The 17,820-nt window shown below is 38.6% G+C and overlaps 1 protein-coding gene across 1 annotated transcript in view; it reads left to right on the top strand.

The window, feature by feature from the left end:
* LOC756848 (WD repeat-containing protein 26) overlaps positions 1–16,197 on the top strand; it is a 38,994-nt gene extending 22,797 nt beyond the window's left edge. The window contains exons 3-13 of the mRNA XM_030998674.1: positions 1,880–1,936; positions 4,862–4,998; positions 6,087–6,184; positions 7,109–7,268; positions 8,632–8,770; positions 11,180–11,320; positions 12,066–12,185; positions 13,196–13,341; positions 14,213–14,421; positions 15,117–15,284; positions 15,618–16,197. Coding sequence (XP_030854534.1) covers positions 1,880–1,936; positions 4,862–4,998; positions 6,087–6,184; positions 7,109–7,268; positions 8,632–8,770; positions 11,180–11,320; positions 12,066–12,185; positions 13,196–13,341; positions 14,213–14,421; positions 15,117–15,284; positions 15,618–15,643 — 1,401 coding nt within the window. The 3' untranslated portion in view covers positions 15,644–16,197. The remainder of the gene's footprint in view (positions 1–1,879; positions 1,937–4,861; positions 4,999–6,086; positions 6,185–7,108; positions 7,269–8,631; positions 8,771–11,179; positions 11,321–12,065; positions 12,186–13,195; positions 13,342–14,212; positions 14,422–15,116; positions 15,285–15,617) is intronic.
* Positions 16,198–17,820: the final 1,623 nt, after the last annotated feature.

Raw genomic sequence — 17,820 nt, 5'->3', positions numbered from 1 at the left:
GCAAGGCTTTAACATGAGTCAATTTATCTGATTTATTGCCTGCCAGGGAATGTACATGTTGTACATGAAAAAGATGGGATCATTTCTTTTTGAAGAAAGGCTTTTAATTGATCTCCTAGTAATCTTTTTCGTGTTCAACTTCTCAGTCAGAATTCATTTTCAATTATTTTTATGTGGAATATCCATACATGCTTGATGTGCACTAATTCTGCACCAGGACTAGAAATTAATTGTAATAACTCTATGAAATATTCATATCATGAGTTAAGAATTTATAAACTAAATTAAATTACCATTTCCAGAGTTTAACCACTGTTATTGCTTGCAAGGAAAAAAATTCTTTCATGGATGTTCACACATACAACCAATTTTGAGGTATATCAATTGATTTTTTTAATCGCAATCTGAATCACACATTTTGTGTGTGTGCGTGCTGTGTGTGAACAAAAACTCAATACCTGTGATTAAAAGTGTGATTTTGATTGCAATTCAAATCTTGACAGTGTGAGTTATTGTGTTTGTCTTCCAAGGATTTGTGTGCACAAATCTCAGCCGAAAGGAGATGAGAATATCTGTTTGATAATTAATATCTCAAATGTAAACATGCAGGAAAAGTGAGACTAGAATCAAATTTCATGTTTTCTGATGTGTGAAAGAGCTTAACATACATGAATATTTGTTTGAAAGCATAGAAGAAATAGGCATACATTGAATTTTCGACTGTCCTAGAACTAAATTCTGCGTTGTTTGATCCTTCCTAGTCTGGGAGATGCCCTTTATATAATACCATCGAAACTAAACATTCAGTGGCCACCTTGATTGAAAAATCGATGTTGAGAAATGAATACATCAACCAGAGCTCCACACTCACCTTTTGTTGGAAGGGGGTCTGAATGCTTCCCATAAGGCCTGTCCTCATCAGCTCTAGTTTGCCAGATAACCCCGCTAATTTAACTATTCCGATTTCAAATTATCCAGCTAATTTGCGTCTTCCTAAAAATAGAGAAATCTTGGTCTTGTTTCCAAAATATCCCGCTACATGTATTTGGGAAATATAGTGGGCTAATTTGCAACCGCCCGAGCTAGTTTGCGATGAGCGTATTGGTCTGGTGAAGGTGCATTTTCGAGCTTCGGGATAATATCCCGAGTCTGAAAATAGCGGGTTATTTGGCAAACTCGAGCTGATGAAGACAGGCCTATATTCCTGGATCCTGATTGTATCACTTTATGGTTCACATCAGTAGGGGGGAAATAATTGCTGTGAAATGTGCGAGTGAGGGAAGGTGTAATCAGCGATGAAATTAGAGAGAGCGATATGTGTGATGTGTTGAAGCGTTGAGGTGTTGCATGTTGTGAGAATCATGAAAACACAAATAACATTTTATTAGAAAAAAGTTCTGCTAGCAAGAAAAAGGTTGATGACATAGAAAAAAAATAAACATAAGATACATTGTAATTGTTTCTTTGTTCGTTTCTCCCTTTTTTGTTGTTATAATGAAACGTGCTTGGAATTCATTTGAATTGACTCTTTTCTGTAACATTGTAAAGGTGTTTGAACTAAGGAAATCAGCATTAGAATATGAGCAAAATTAAACATTTCAATATTCCCCCTTTTCTAGTTGGCCTGATTGACTTGTCTTTTCATTGTAAATGAAATAATAAATTGAAAATTTGAAATGAGACTTGAAATTGCTTTCAAATTTCCTTGCTTTTGATTGTGTTATGACAAAATAATCGAAAAATTCTTATGTCCATTGTTCATTATTTGAAGGGTTCATCATTCATCATTTTGTGCTTGAAATTTGATTTGATTTGATTTGATTTGATTTGATTTGATTTGATTTGATTTAATTAACCTCTTCATTTTTGTGTCTTACAGGCTGATGAGGATCTGGAGGAGTTGAAGTCACTGATGGAATGCCCGCAGGGTGATAAGGTAACCATGACAACCTTTTTTGAGAAAACCTGAATGTATTTTGATGGATCAGAAATCACAATATTAATGTCGCCTAAAAAACCTGATCGATTATAATTTCAACACAATGTACTGAATAATCAGTGGAAGATTGACTACTTTTTCCTCGAACTTGATTCAAATCGTTCCCAAATCTCAAAAACAGACTGGCTTCAAATCCTTTGAATCCATTGCCCCATGCCTGTAGAACAAACTCCTTGCATTTATGGAAAATAGCATTTCCCTTGACTTCTTCAAATAAAATCTGAAACATACAATTTGTATGCTTTTTATTATGCCTCCGTTACGAAGTAGCCGGAGGCATTATGTTTTTGGGTTGTCCGTCCGTACGTACGTACGTACGTCTGTACGTACGTACGTCCCGTTCTTGTGATCGCGTTATCTGAAGAACCGATTGATCGATTCCTGCCAAACTTTGGTCATGTATGTATCTTGCAGAGCCGATGAACTGATTAGATTTTGGGGTCACGAGGTCAAAGGTCAAAGGTCACAGGGCTCATTAGGTATGCAAAAACAGCTCGTGATCGCGTTATCTGAAGAACTGATTGATGGATTCCTGCCAAACTTTGGTCATGTATGTATCTTGCAGAGCCAATGAACTGATTAGATTTTGGGGTCACGAGGTTAAAGGTCAAAGGTCACAGGGCTCATTATGTATGCAAAAACAGCTCGTGATCGCGTTATTTCAAGAACCGATTGATGGATTGCTGCCAATCTTACGTCATGTATGTTACTTGCAGAGCCAATGAACTGATTAGATTTTGGGGTCACGACGTCAAAGGTCAAAGGCCACAGCGCACATTATGTATGCAAAAACAGCTTGTTATCGCGTTATCTCAAGAACCGATTGATGGATTTCCGCCAAACTTAGGTCATGTATGTTACTTGCAAAGCCGATGAACTGATTAGATTTAAGGGTCATGAGGTCAAAGGTCAAAGGCCACAGCGCAAATTATGTATGCAAAAACAGCTTGTGATCGCGTTATCTCAAGAACCGATTGATGGATTCCTGCCAAAATTAGGTCATGTATGTTACTTGCAGAGCCAATGAACTGAGTAGATTCTTGGTTCATAAGGTCAAAGGTCAAAGGTCATGGGCTCATTATGTATGCAAAAATAGCTTGTGAACGCATTCTCATTAGAACTGACAGATGGATTACTATTTAACTCAGGACATCTTGCAGAGCCAATGAACTGAGTAGATTTTAGGGTCATGAGGTCAAAGATCAAAGGGTCATATATGTATATGAGAAATTGCTTGTAATCACGATATTCTGAGAACCTGTCAATGGATTACAATTGAACTTGAATTCGAACAATTTCTTCTGTTTTGGTTTGTAAAATTGCTCTATGATGGAGGCATCATTTTCGACTGCGCGCAGTCGAATTCCATCTAGTTAAATATTACTTTTGGAATCTTACATATATCACAATATAAATCGTAAATCTCCGTGTATAAGGCGCACTTTTTTGCTGCCGAAAAAAATTTGAAAGTCGAGGGTGCGTCTTATACACAGGTACAGAATTTTTTTTTTTTTTTTTTTTTTAGTTTCGATTTATGGCGCTATGCCTGGCAATATCTCCTAGCTCAGTAAACAGTGTGTTGACTTACCACTCAGAAACTACAACAACACTCAAATTTGTCTGTCATCTTGGTTTGAAAGTAATCTTTCTAATAGATCTCAATATGTAGTTTATAATAATAATTCCTCAATTTTTTTTTTCTATAACAAATGGTGTACCACAAGGTTCTATCCTAGGTACCCCATTGTCAGAAATTTAGAGGATGCTATTCATATCATGCATGACTATTGATGTTTGGCATAGAACACAGTGCTTCTGCTAGGTGATGTGATGAGGCTGGTGTGGGACACTTGGTATCATGAAGCCTTAGACTGTTGTTACTTTTATTTATGACAAGTTCACAACTTCAACTGCACCTCGATGTAAAATGAAGGTCCTTTCCCGCGTGGGTTTTCGGCAACAAAACAACAACATCAACAAAACAAAAAACAATTTTTTTTTTTTTTTCTTTTCTTTTTTTCTCTTCCCCAAAATAGGGGTGCGCCTTATACACAGGTGCACCTTATACACAGAGATTTACGGTACTCGGCCAAGCTAAAAACTTCAGTAATCTATGCATGCTGGAAGACCCCATTCTATGCCGACAGAGAGTTCATGAGGTCTTTCTTAAATTGCTAATTATTTGATTTGATTTCTTTATTTCTATTTGAATTTCTTTTTCTTTTGCAGTTTTACAAATATGCAACAAACAAAACGTTGCAAATTTTACACAATCATGACAAAAGAGCATACATGTATGTAGAATAAAGTAAGACTGGCTGTAACTAATCGAAAACATCACCGTGAGTTTCCAGAGCCCCATCCCTCTTCACACCAGGCTTGTATTTGTTCTTATCATGAATATAATGACATCACTTATCCTTTTCCACTTTGTCTTTTTCCGTGGAGAAGATGAGGTTCTTGATCTTGGAACAGAAATTCCTGGAGCTTTCCAGAGGTCTGTCCCTCTTTGCACCCTTGTATTTGTTCTTATCATGATAATAATGACACCACTTATCCTTTTCCACTGTGTCTTCCTTCGTGCAGAAGATGAGGTTCTTGATCTTGGAACAGAAATTTCTGGAGCTTTCCAGAGGTCTGTCCCTCTTTGCACCCTCATATTTGTTCTTATCATGATGATAATGACATCACTTATCCTTTGCCACTGTGTTTTCCTCCGTGTAGAAGATGAGGTTCTTGATCTTGGAACAGAAATTTCTGGAGCTTTCCAGAGGTCTGTCCCTCTTTGCACCCTTATATTTGTTCTTATCATGATAACATTGACATTATTTTTCATTTTCCACTGTGTCTTCCTCCGTGCAGAAGATGAGGTTCTTGATCCTGGAGCAGAAGTTTCTGGAGCTTCTTGAGGACGGGTCCATCATTGAAGCCTTGGACTGTCTCCGCAAGGAACTCACTCCACTCAAATACAACACGGATCGGGTCCATGTACTTAGCGGGTGAGATAGAGAATGCTATAATAATCTAGGGGGAAGGGCGATATGAGAGTTCAGGAGAAACATAGTTTGTCTGCCTCAGTTGGTGTGTCTGGTATCTGGATGTGGATGCTCTTTTTATATTGCTGTTCCAATTAACTCTAGAAAATTTGGCTAAAAGGAAGAAAGAGTTTGCAACTTTCTTCATCTTTGACCAGATTTGAGCATTATTTCTTGATGAAATTGCAGTCCAGTGAGACTTCATTGCAGATTTCTTCATACATTATGGTTATCATATGGACAGTTATATCTATACAAGTACCAGCACATGTATACTCTGTTACAATATGTACATATTTACATTATTGAGTGCAAAGAGGAAGTTTCAATTACAGCTGTAATGTTATTGTGTGCCTTAACAACACCATCAAAACATGACATGAAGAATAACAACTACTCCAGCAAGCAATTAAAGAACATGTACAGTCTGTTGTTTTTCCTCTTACCGATGGGATGGACAAATTAGTTGCTGTTTTCTACATGTACATTTGAAAAGCTGAAACAGTCACTTATCGATAGAGTATTTGTGACTTGCGAATGTAAAGAACCATGCAAGTCATTCCATCAGTAAAATGATGCCACCTCATCCCTATGAAATATAATTGCTGTAGGGTATATTGAATTCTTAATAATGTTCCAAGCAATATCAAGGTAAACAAATGTTTTATACCACTGATTTTATACTTGCTCTGGCCTGATACAAAGGATGATATGAAAAGGTAGTTACATGAAAGAGTCAGCTAAGAACTAACTTTTCTTCTGTAAAGAGATTTTCCTAATTTCAATGCTCTTTGGAATAACACAAATCGACTTGTGCGTTGATTACTGATGCACCCGTACACACTCACATAAAATAGGGTCCCCACAGAACCCAAGTCCCACTTGGGTTCCGTATGCACGTTTTTATGTTATTCTTATTTTCTTCATTCTCCTTATCCGTTAGCCCATAGAATGAAGGGGAAGTTTATTGAGGTTTTGATGTACACAATTTTGTTTAGGGTATTTGGTATCATACACTTTAATAGCCTATTATGATTTCTTTTGTTTGATAGGTTCTTAATGTGCGCCAACAAAGACGAGCTGAGAGAGAAAGCTAGCTGGGCTGGCAAAGGGCCAGAATCCAGAGGCAAACTCATGGAACAGCTTCAATGTGAGTATCTAGACCAAGATGAGATGTTTATCATGGAAGATATCTACAAGGGATCCAATTCTACCTACAAAATGAGAGCAAAGAAATTGCTTGATTCCATTTACTTTGTTTTTGTTTTCTTCTAACATAGCAGCATGGTTAATCAGTCACATCAGATGTTATTACAGCACATGCAAAAAGATGTTGTTGAAGTTGAAGGCATAGGATGTTTGCGATGTTGTAATTTTATCAGAACTCCTCAAAGATTGACATTGAAAGTATATGTTTTTTCTCAACTTTCACGAACTTTCAAAAGTGAGAATCTAAAATCGATGAAATAGTGTTTGACAGTTTAGTAATAGATCAAACATACCTCTGTTTCCTTTTTGTTTTTGTTTCTGGGTACAATTTGTACATTCTCATTTGTATTTTACGAACATGGTTCTCTCATGTCTTTGATCAAGTTAGTTATAAATTATATGTGCAATACATGATCTGGTATGTCCTCCCCCTATGCCTGTTTTATCACTAACATTCAGATAATATTGTCTGAAATGTTACCTTTTGTTCAATAATAATAATAATATTAATAATAATGATAATAATAATAATCTGGATTTATATAGCGAATAATATAAAATACCGTCTCTAAGCGCTTAACAGATATTATTAACCACAGTCATTAGACCCATTCACGCATAGTGAGCACCATCTCCACTCCCTGGGGAGGATTCCTACCATATGGTCACCGAGAGGGCATATGGCAATTACAATCACTAAGGCTTTCATCATCCTACCAGGTCCCCACTTCTCTCCTAGGTATAGAGTAGCAAATGTAGATTAATGCCTTGCCAAAGATTATAACTCTTGTAGAATTTAAACATGGCACAGAAAGATTAAATCTCTTTTTTTCCCCCTCAATCTCGATCGATCTTTCCTCGACAGCGTTCTTGCCTGCGTCTGTGATGCTACCTCCCCGCCGTCTCTACACCTTACTGGGTCAAGCCGTTGACCTCCAGAAGACAAGGTGTCCCTTCCACAACACCCGGCTAGGGGAAGAATCCCTCCAGAATATGTCTTTACTCTTCGATCATGTGTGTAATAGGTACGTTATTACGCGATTGGGCTAGAATCCAATATACTGTGCAATATATGACATGCTACACACCCCCAAGAAAGTTTACAGAGTCAGAGTCCTTTTCAGGAGTCCTCAATCCTCTCTCTCTTTTTCACATGGTGCACCCGCAAGCCTACTGTATATGATATGCTCTGTTATCTTAAACCAAACAAATTTGGTTTTCTTGTAAAGCATGTTTTTATAAGGACCTCTGCCAAAGATGTCTTGGAACAAGGTGTCAGGGGGTTAACTTGGTTGTCTAAAATATTTAAATGGGATGGGAGAAAGTGTTGAAAAAGTAGAGCTGCTAACATGTAGCTCCAGCAATATGAATAGCGTTTGGTTGACCCTTTTTTGGTAAAGTCGTTGAACCGCAGATAACAAGGTGTCTCTTCCACAACACTCAGCTAGGGTATAATTCCCTCAAGAATATGTCTTTACTCTTTGATCACGTGTGTAATATTTATGTCTGTAGAGCACATTACAAATGCATGATTAATAATACTGAGCCAGGTGGCTAATTAGGCGTTACCATAAGTGCCTTTGAAGATTCGCCATGATGTTCGTGTTTACGAGGGCTTTACCAGTTTGGTTAGAGCATCGGTACAGGAAGAGCTCCTTATGATTATTGTATTTTTATCAGCTGGGTCTTCCTTCAACACCTTTGAGGGTCAAGATAGTGACCTTTAAAAAATACTGTGAGTGTGAGATGCACATATTGTGTGAAAAGAAATACTTCCATTTTCAAAAGAAAATGAGAATATTCACTGTCCTTATGTAAAGTTGGAGATGCAAAAAAGTTTATATTTCCATCTCTCTCTTTCTCTCTTCATCCCTCCATCCCTCCCTCCCCCCATCTCTCTCTCTCTCTCTCTCTCTCTCTCTCTCTCTTCCTCTTCCTCTTTCTCTCTTTTTCAGTTTCTTCCTCCCTCCCTCCCTTCTTCCCTACCTCCCTCCCTCTCTTCCTCCTTACCTCCCTACCTCCATCCCCTCTAAACTCTCTCCTCCTCTCACTCACCCCCCTCCCACTCACCCCCCTCCCATACTCCTTCCTGGATCTTCCATAATTCTCACTTTCTTGTCTACTCTCCTAAATGCTATACCTCAGCTCTTGCAACATGAAATCAACAGTCATTACCTGGCATGTTCTTAAAATTTCATCTAATTTTCATCTCGTCATCTTTCATGATCTCTGTGACAAGGTCGGTACTGCAACTTCTCACAGGACGGCCCCAAGCTAGCAACACTGTCTAACGATATGACAGCCATCATGCAGATATTCTTAATATTTCATCAACTTTAATAGTCTCTCTCATCATACTTGTATTTTTCTTGCTTGCCCCCCTCACAGGAATCAGTTTCCCTCCAAGACCCATCAGGTACTTCACGATCACTGTGACGAGGTCTGGTACTGTAAGTTCTCACCGGACGGCACCAAGCTAGCAACAGGGTCCAAGGATATGACGGTCATTATATGGGATGTCATCAAGGTAGATATACCAATTCAAATTTGAATTCTTAATACTCAAAAAGCAGAAAGTGCATGATTGCCATCAACTGAACCATCTTTCGAGAGGTTCAAGTCCAAGTTGAAACCCTCCCTGTTTTTTATGCCTCCGTTACGAAGTAGCCGGAGGCATTATGTTTTCGGGTTGTCCGTCCGTCCGTCCGTCCGTCCGTCCGTCCGTACGTCTGTACGTACGTCTGTACGTACGTCCCGTTCTTGTGATCGCGTTATCTAAAGAACCGATTGATGGATTCCTGCCAAACTTTGGTAATGTATGTATCTTGCAGAGCCGATGAACTGATTAGATTTTGGGGTCACGAGGTCAAAGGTCAAAGGTCACAGGGCTCATTAGGTATGCAAAAACAGCTCGTGATCGCGTTATCTGAAGAACCGATTGATGGATTCCTGCCAAACTTTGGTCATGTATGTCTCTTGCAAAGCCAATGAACTGATTAGATTTTGGGGTCACGAGGTTAAAGGTCAAAGGTCACAGGGCTCATTATGTATGCGAAAACAGCTCGTGATCGCGTTATCTCAAGAATCGATTGATGGATTGCTGCCAAACTTAGGTCATGTATGTTACTTGCAGAGCCGATGAACTGATTAGATTTAGGGGTCATGAGGTCAAAGGTCAAAGGCCAAAGCGCACATTATGTATGCAAAAACAGCTCGTGACCGCGTTATCTCAAGAAGCGATTGATGGATTCCTGCCAAAATTAGGTCATGTATGTTACTTGCAGAGCCAATGAACTGAGTAGATTCTTGGTTCATAAGGTCAAAGGTCAAAGGTCATGGGCTCATTATGTATGCAAAAATAGCTTGTGAACGCATTCTCATTAGAACTGACAGATGGATTACTATTTAACTCAGGACATCTTGCAGAGCCAATGAACTGAGTAGATTTTAGGGTCATGAGGTCAAAGATCAAAGGGTCATATATGTATATGAGAAATTGCTTGTAATCACGATTTTCTGAGAACCTGTCAATGGATTACAATTGAACTTGAATTCGAAAAATTTCTTCTGTTTTGGTTTGTAAAATTGCTCTATGACGGAGGCATCATTTTCGACTGCGCGCAGTCGAATTCCATCTAGTTTTAGCAATGCTTGACACAAGACTATGGCACTTGTTCAGGCACTTGTTCAGGCACTTGTTCAGGCACTTGTTCAGACTCTTATTTCTAATCTTTGGAATAGAAGTTCCAGGTAGATGGCACAATACAATTGCCTATTATTATTATTATCAATATACTTGGGAGGAAGCGTTACGGCTCACATACAGTGATGATGTTGGAAACAGTGTGACATTGGTTTGATTCTTGAGTCGTTGCGCTAGTTCCACTGAGAAAGACATTCTCCAGTTCGATCATCCAAAAGATAAATGAGGTAAAATATTATAGACAAGTCAACTGGACTTGCTATGTTTCAGCTTGCAACGTTTCACGTCCACTCCAGGACGCTTCATCAGGCCGACTGGTCTGTAGCGGCAAACAGTCATTGACCTGTAACTGGGTCGAGAATGTGAAGCGTCGTAAGTTAAAACATAGTCTAGTTGACTTGTCTATAACATTTAACATTATTTATTGTTTTGAAGTCAGGAAATCACCATCTGTGAATATCGTTAAATAAAAACTGAAAGCACATCTTTTCAATTAACTGTAAATTTAAGCATATCAGGAGCTCTTGTAGCGCAGTAGAATATATGCTTAATGTTGGAAAGTTTCTGCGCTCTATTAATGTATTATTATTATTATTATTTATCTGCTACAAGGATGATTGAGAACATACATTCATGGGCAAGTCCATAAGATGGGACTGAAGTTGTAGGTGCCATAGGGCGTACTTGGATTCAGATGAAATAATCTAGCAATGCAATATAAGAGTTAACATACCTGATTACATTATGTATGTATTTCAGTGAGTAGATTGGTAACGAAAGGCAGTGAGTACCGTAAATTGCTCACCCAAAGAGTCAAGTATTGTTTGTTTGTTTGTTTTATCTGACTGCCAAGGAAGCAATTTAAACACTTGTAAATATGCATCACCAAGTCCCTCTCCAAGGTACTCAGTGATGCAGAATAATGCCTAACCAAAGGACACTAGCACTTCACCACTATCACTCTACCACTGTGCCTACTCATTTTGTAACTGAACTTATTTAAAACTCCTCTGCACTAGTTTGGCCAGGAGGGATTAGACTCCCCGGCATGGTCACCAATAGGTGGTTATCTTATCAAATCTGCTCTCAATTGACATAAGAAAAAGGGCATCATGGGTATCAACAGGTATTGCTTAGGCATTGTTAGCTGTATAGAGGGCGTAAGTAGCTATGAGGAGTGCAGTGGGGCTTTAAAGTATTACATTCTGTGTATTTTCTTTGTTGTTTTTCCAGGAAACATTAGAAATCAAGAAGAAAAAGACATTAGAGGGCCATGCGTTTGGTGTGTCTTTCTTAGCTTGGAGTCCAGATAGTCGATACCTCATTGTTTGCGGACCTGAAGATTCATCAGAACTGTGGGTCTGGAATGCCGAGGTAGGAACAAGCTTATTAATTGTCATCAAAATTTATTTGGGAAATGTTTAGAAAGGGTGTCGATTGTGATCCATACAACTGTCATCATCCTCATTGTTACCCCCTACGTCAATATTGTCATCATGAGTACAACACTATCAGTTGGTCTTATTTTCATCATTGTCATGGTATCAGGGTGTAAACAATATCACTGCTACATCATGAAAATTATGTTGAGCTATCATATGGCCATTTTATTTTCTTCCTGTTACATTGAAAGTGTAATATCTTACTTGCAATTTTAAATGCAGTTAAATGCAGTTAAATGAAATTAATTGCTGCTTCCATATTACCTTGACCGCACAGAAAAATATCACATAGTTGTGCTCAAGTTGTTCATTAAAACAGTTTCTTGATCAGGGGAGTGTTTCACGAAGACGAAGATCGACTTTAAGTTGGACTTAACTATGGCAGGCCGTTAATGCCACTGTTTGCTCTCATCACTTACTGGCTTTGGCTCTCAAGGGACGTACAAATCGTGGTCACAGATCTACAGAATTTACATTTTTTGATAACTCATTGTTGAAGGAAAAATATTATCTGAACAAATCTAAGATTCATAATGGTAAGAGAAAACAGTGGCATGAACCGCCTGCCATAGTTAACTCCAATTTTAAGTCGATCTTAGTCTTTGGGAAACACTCTCCTGTATTCCCCTTATTTTACATTAGCATAATTTGTTATTGTGTCTTTCTGCTTTCAATAGACGGGGGAAGTGAAAACGAAGATGAGCCAATCGCCCGAAGACTGCCTGACAAGTGCCTCATGGAACTCTGACTGCAGGAGGTTTGTGACAGGAGGGACGAGAGGGCAGTTCTACCAGTGTGTAAGTCAACCAACATTGCCATGGATAACCACTTAAGGATGTTCCACAGTAATATATAAATGGTGGTTAAAAAAAAGGATGACTTTTCAAATTCGTTTTTTCTGCAATATAGATAGGCCTATAATATAAATTGCCCTGAGCACAGTTCCTCTGTTAGTTCTGTTTATTATCATAACAAGATAAGTCAGCCAGCCAGAGGAAATTGTGTTTGTAATCTTCAGTCCATTATGGGGTCGTTATAAGGCCTTCAAGTGTCGTGGTATTGGGGAAAACCACAGTGTTATCACATTCAACCTTTCAGATTCAATGCATTCCCATTTGATAACGTTTTGGGTAACAAGCTACTTCCGAGATAGCACTTGTACTTAATGACCCCCCCCCCCCCCCCCCGAAAAAAAAAATAAAAAAATATCCACAGCTCTTTCACACATGGAGACGTCCCCCTTTGTGCATTTTAGAATAATTACTTCCAGCCTGAAGGAGGTATGTCATGAATACCTTTTTTTTCGCCCTCTTGAGAAGTATACTCCCATCTATGTAACAAAGATTGTACTGCCGGTGCATATTTGAATAATTATTACGCAACTTTCATGAACATGTATCCAGCATTCATCTAGATGGGTCTTACAATTTTGTTCCAACATTTTTTTGGTAATTCAACAGCAAAAGAGAATAAATGAGATTTTGGTAGGTGGACTGGTAGATCTTTAAAAAAAAAAAATTGTATCTTATCAACGTAGGGGAGACAAATGTTACAAACGTGCAACATTTGGGGATTCGACTCTATGTCATTGTGATTCAATTCATCTTGATTTACCAGTCTAAGATATCTGACTCATCGATAGCATGAGCCGTACAACCTTTTGTACAGTCAAACCTGCTTAAGCGACTACCTGTCTATTAAGATCACTTTTTTGTTTCCCTTGGACGGTCTTTACATACAGGTTTCACTATATCGTCAAATCTTAATGTCAATTAACCATGCTGTATGATGCTATATTTCACACTAGGACCTGGATGGCAACGTGCTAGACACGTGGGAAGGCGTGAGGGTCCAGTGCTTATGCATGAAGAAGGACGGCAAGAGGGTGCTAGCGGCAGACACCCACCATCGCATCAGGGCGTATAACTTTGATGATCTCACAGACCAACATGTGTAAGTTCCAGTTTAACCTGTTGACTGCCGAGTTGTCTCAGTCCCATAGACTCAGTACAGGGCCCCATTTCACAAAACATGTCATCAGTGACAAATGACAGTCTTTGTTATAAGCTACTGAAATCCTTGCTTCTGATTGGTTAACAGCAGATTTGTCACTGCTTTTGTCATTTGACATTGAAGAAAGGCGTTGTGAAATGGTTCCCAGGATCCAACAGCTTCCCGTAAGCAATGCGTTAAATAAAAAGAATATCACGAATGAGTGCGAATAATATTAAAAATGGAAATTTCATATCAAAATGTTTTACTGACTGATAAGCATATCTAGAATTTAATAAGAAATCATGCAGTGATTGTTAAAGATTGTTGCAAATGCATAGGTCAGGAGAACTTGATCCAGTAGATGGAACCGAAATTTAATGAATTTGGAAAAGAATTCTGAATATGAAGAGATAGAAATGAATGTGAGGTAAAGTGGTGAAGTGACTGTTAAATCCTACCAAAAATTTCATGTGTCCACAAATATTTTTCTTAGTATATTGTAAGGGAAGTGTTTCATTGTTTTATTTTACATGAGGAATTTCCTTCTTTTTTTCTTTTTTTAAAAGTTTTTAAAGTTTGTGAGAAATATGCGCTGGCTTATGTTCTGACTAAACAAAACTAATAAATTTACTGATTAAACATATGCTCCGGCAGCATTTTTTTCTTTTCTTCAAAGATGAAGGGTTATGACTTTTGTTGCGATTGGATTTTAGATTCGGAGTAGGGTTAGGATGAGGTAAGGTAGAGTGATGGTCCACAGTTAGTGTTTATTAAATAGGAATAGACCTCAGAGCAATTTAACCTTCATTTTTGTTCTCATTTATCTCAGTCTTCAAGAGGACCACTCCATCATGTCCTTCACCATCAGTTCTAATGAGCGCCAGGCCCTGCTCAGCGTGGCCTATCAGGGGGTCCATTTATGGGACATCAAGGATAAGCTGCTCATCCGCAAGTTTCAGGGCGTTACTCACGGCTTCTACACGATACACTCGTGCTTCGGAGGGGTGGATGAGAAGTTTGTAGCTAGTGGTAGTGAAGGTGGGTCACATGGTCATACATGGTTGCCTTGTACAGTTAATAACTAAATTAGTCATACCCTTACCAAGTTTTGTCATTTTTGTAAGTTTGTGAAATATTGATTTGTCCAGTATGACATTTCTTGAGAGTGTGACACATTAAAGCTTACTACACTCATCTAAAAGTAATCAAGAAGGCCCAAATTCAACCAGTCCACCTTTCATCCTTGAGTTACACAAAAAAACACATCAAATGTACAAGGGGATGAATAGTTTAGTTGATGACTGTAAATACTCTATCATTCAGATAGTAAGTGTATACTGCATTGTATTGGCGACAATAACAACGACAAAAGATACATATCCTGCACTTGTTTCCTAGTTTATCCTCCATCTTTCAGATAACATTTGTGTACATACTGCAGTATTGCAGGATCAAATTTATCTATCCATCTATGTCCCATAGCCTGGAGGTTGTTGGGGCAACTATGAAATGGACATTGAGACACAGGCTCTCCATAACTTCCTGTCTTCACCCGTTCTAGTTAGCTGCTCAAACAACATTTCCATCCACTGCTCTATGTTATCGGTCCATGTCCCAGCCTCGAAATATCACATCACTCAAGGAAATTCAGAATTTGTTGGTTCATAAATGTTGTTACACTGAACGCCGTAGCATGCAATATTTGTATAATATTGTTTTCTTCTCAATTTCAGATAATAATGTATATGTATGGCATACCAAGAAAGAGTTACCGATAGCAGTATTGCAAGGGCACACCAGGACGGTAAATTGTGTAGCCTGGAATCCTATTCTTCCTAACATGCTCGTCTCCGTCTCAGACGACACCACCATCCGGGTCTGGGGTCCCGATGAATCGTCAGGTAAGTGGTACCCCCCCCCCCCCCCCCATGAATATAAATTACATGACATGGAGTAATATTTATTTTGTTTCTCAGAGAGATAATTATACCTCATTCAGTCCAAATCCATTCTTGAACATTCAATTTTTTTTATTTTCATGCCACTATTGTTTCTGAACCTTTGCAAGAGTAGTTGTTGTACCAACAACAAAAAAAGGTGCCTTTTTTGTAGGTATTAATATGTTTATCCATTGAACAAATGACAACGCTAGTATATCATTGCATATCATTCTGGAGCAACGTTTAGATGTGGTATCACTGTTAATTTTGACTGATTTGGACTTTCTTTTGCAGATACCGACGGCAGCACAGAAGTTTGACAGGAGCCTGAGACTGCTAAAAGAACTAAAGACTCAAATATTCATTATGGACATCCTCTAAGCTGGATTTGATTCTACCGGATGATATCAACGAGTAGAAAATAACCTGGAGCAGGATATCAATGCTTTGCGGTTGTATAGGAGGGAAACATTGAAGTGGAATCGTAAAAAATCGTCAAGTTGTTGGATTTTACGAGGATTTTGAGTGAAAGCGATAGGAGTGATGTGTGTCAAGGCATTGGATCTGTACAGAAGCATTTGGATCGCGTCCAGGAGACATTGGAAAGTGATTCGGCCTTTGTGGTGTTGAGCTGTGACGGATGGAACACTCTCATTCTAGAAGAGCTTGATAGCTTCATTCACTGTGGCAGGATGAAAAGCAATCTTGGGAATGTTCCAATTTCCTTTGCAGCAGTACGTTTCGGGTTACGGAGATACAGGGAAATGGCCTAACATGGAAACAACTTCCTTTCCCTCTCTCTTCTCATTTTGTGCAGTGCTATGTCCAATTTCTCTCTCTCCTAATCTCATAAAGTGTCTATCTGTTTTTTTACACATTTCTGTGTTCTCTGCTCTTTGATAGTCTCTGTATAAATTTTTCTCCCTCTACACTACCTATTATTAAGCTGTGGGTTGTTGTTTCTAGCTTGTTCTACAATCTGTGCAAAATCCTGTGTCTCTCTGTCTCTTCCGACACTGTCTTGTGTTTTGTTCTTTGTGTCTCTCTGTAACTCTCTGTCTCTCTGCCTATCTCACTGTCTCTCACTCTCTCTCTCTCTCTCTCTCTCTCTGTCTCTGTCTCTCTGGTTCTCTGCTTATCTCACTCTCTCTCTCTGTCTCTCTTCTGGTGATATTTCAGCCTGGATAAAGATGAGTTGATGTGAGCCGCATTGCCAATTTAGGCCAAATTGAGTGCAGTGTGTTTTAAAAAACAGGACAACTTTCTCTTGTAAGGGAGTCGTGGGGAAAAAATGAACATTGTTCTGGGAGCATTTGTCTGCTTATGTCAGTAAGATCTAAAGTGTCGTGAATTTGACCTATGGTGTGACGGAGACTAACCAGAAAGTGATGACAAAGAGCATACGGTTCTACGGATAAAGCCCCTGTAAGGTGTCGGATGGACATATAAATGTACTGGAGAATGCAACAAAGGAGTGAACTGAAAATTGCATTTGGTTTAGAGCTTTGAAAATTATTTTAAATCAAAGAGGAGGATAACCGGTATTGAATATCTATAAAGAGAGTTTTGGGAGTGCAATCAAGGTGTATAGTGTATAATAAGTCGAAAGTGTGATATGCAGTGTGGGAGGACGGATTAGGAGATGGATTAAAAAGGAACAAAAAAAACAACTTGTGGATAAAAAGAACTCGCTTGCTGAAACACGTAAAATGAACACGTCTAATGGGAGCTAATACTAGATCTGAATAAGTCACTGGTGTGAATTGGTTTATGCTGGTTTGAACTAGTTTAAACCAGTGTGAACTCGAACCCAGCAATTGTGTTACTCCTACTGAAATGGAACTGTGAGATGGATTTAAAAAAAACTTATGGATAAAAAGAACTTGTTTGCTGGAATGCATACAATCTAATGGGAGCTAATACTAGATCTGAATAAGTCACTGGTGTGAATTGGTTTATGCTGATTTGATTTTGAACTGGTTTGAACTGGTTCAAACCAGTGTGAATTCACACCCAGCAATTGTATTACTCTCATTTCATATTGCACACCGTGTCTACTGAAATGGAACTGTGAGATGGATTTAAAAAAAACTTTGGGATAAAAAGAACTTGTTTGCTGGTATGCATACAATCTCTTTGGAGCCAATAAGAGATCTGAATGAGTTACTGGTGTGAATTGATTGAATTGATTAAGCTACTTCAATCTGGTTTGAACTGGTTTGAACTGGTTTTGACTAGTGCGCACTCAAACCCAGCAATTGTATGACTCTTTTACCATTGCACGTTTTAAGTCAAATGGAACTGTGAGATGGATTTTTAAAAAACCTGGTGGATAAAAAAAACTTGTTTGCTGGAACACATACAATCTAACATGAGCCAATAGGAGATCTGAATTAGTTACTGGTGTGAATTGGTTTAAGCTGCTTCAATCTGGTTTGAACTGGTTTTTTACTGGTGTGAAATCCTACCCCACATATGTATGACTTCTATACCATTG

This window comes from Strongylocentrotus purpuratus, unplaced genomic scaffold, assembly GCF_000002235.5.
Source record: "Strongylocentrotus purpuratus isolate Spur 01 unplaced genomic scaffold, Spur_5.0 spur5_scaffold_5, whole genome shotgun sequence".
In the NCBI taxonomy this organism is placed as follows: Eukaryota; Metazoa; Echinodermata; class Echinoidea; order Camarodonta; family Strongylocentrotidae; genus Strongylocentrotus; species Strongylocentrotus purpuratus.
This window is presented reverse-complemented; position numbering and strand designations above follow the sequence as displayed.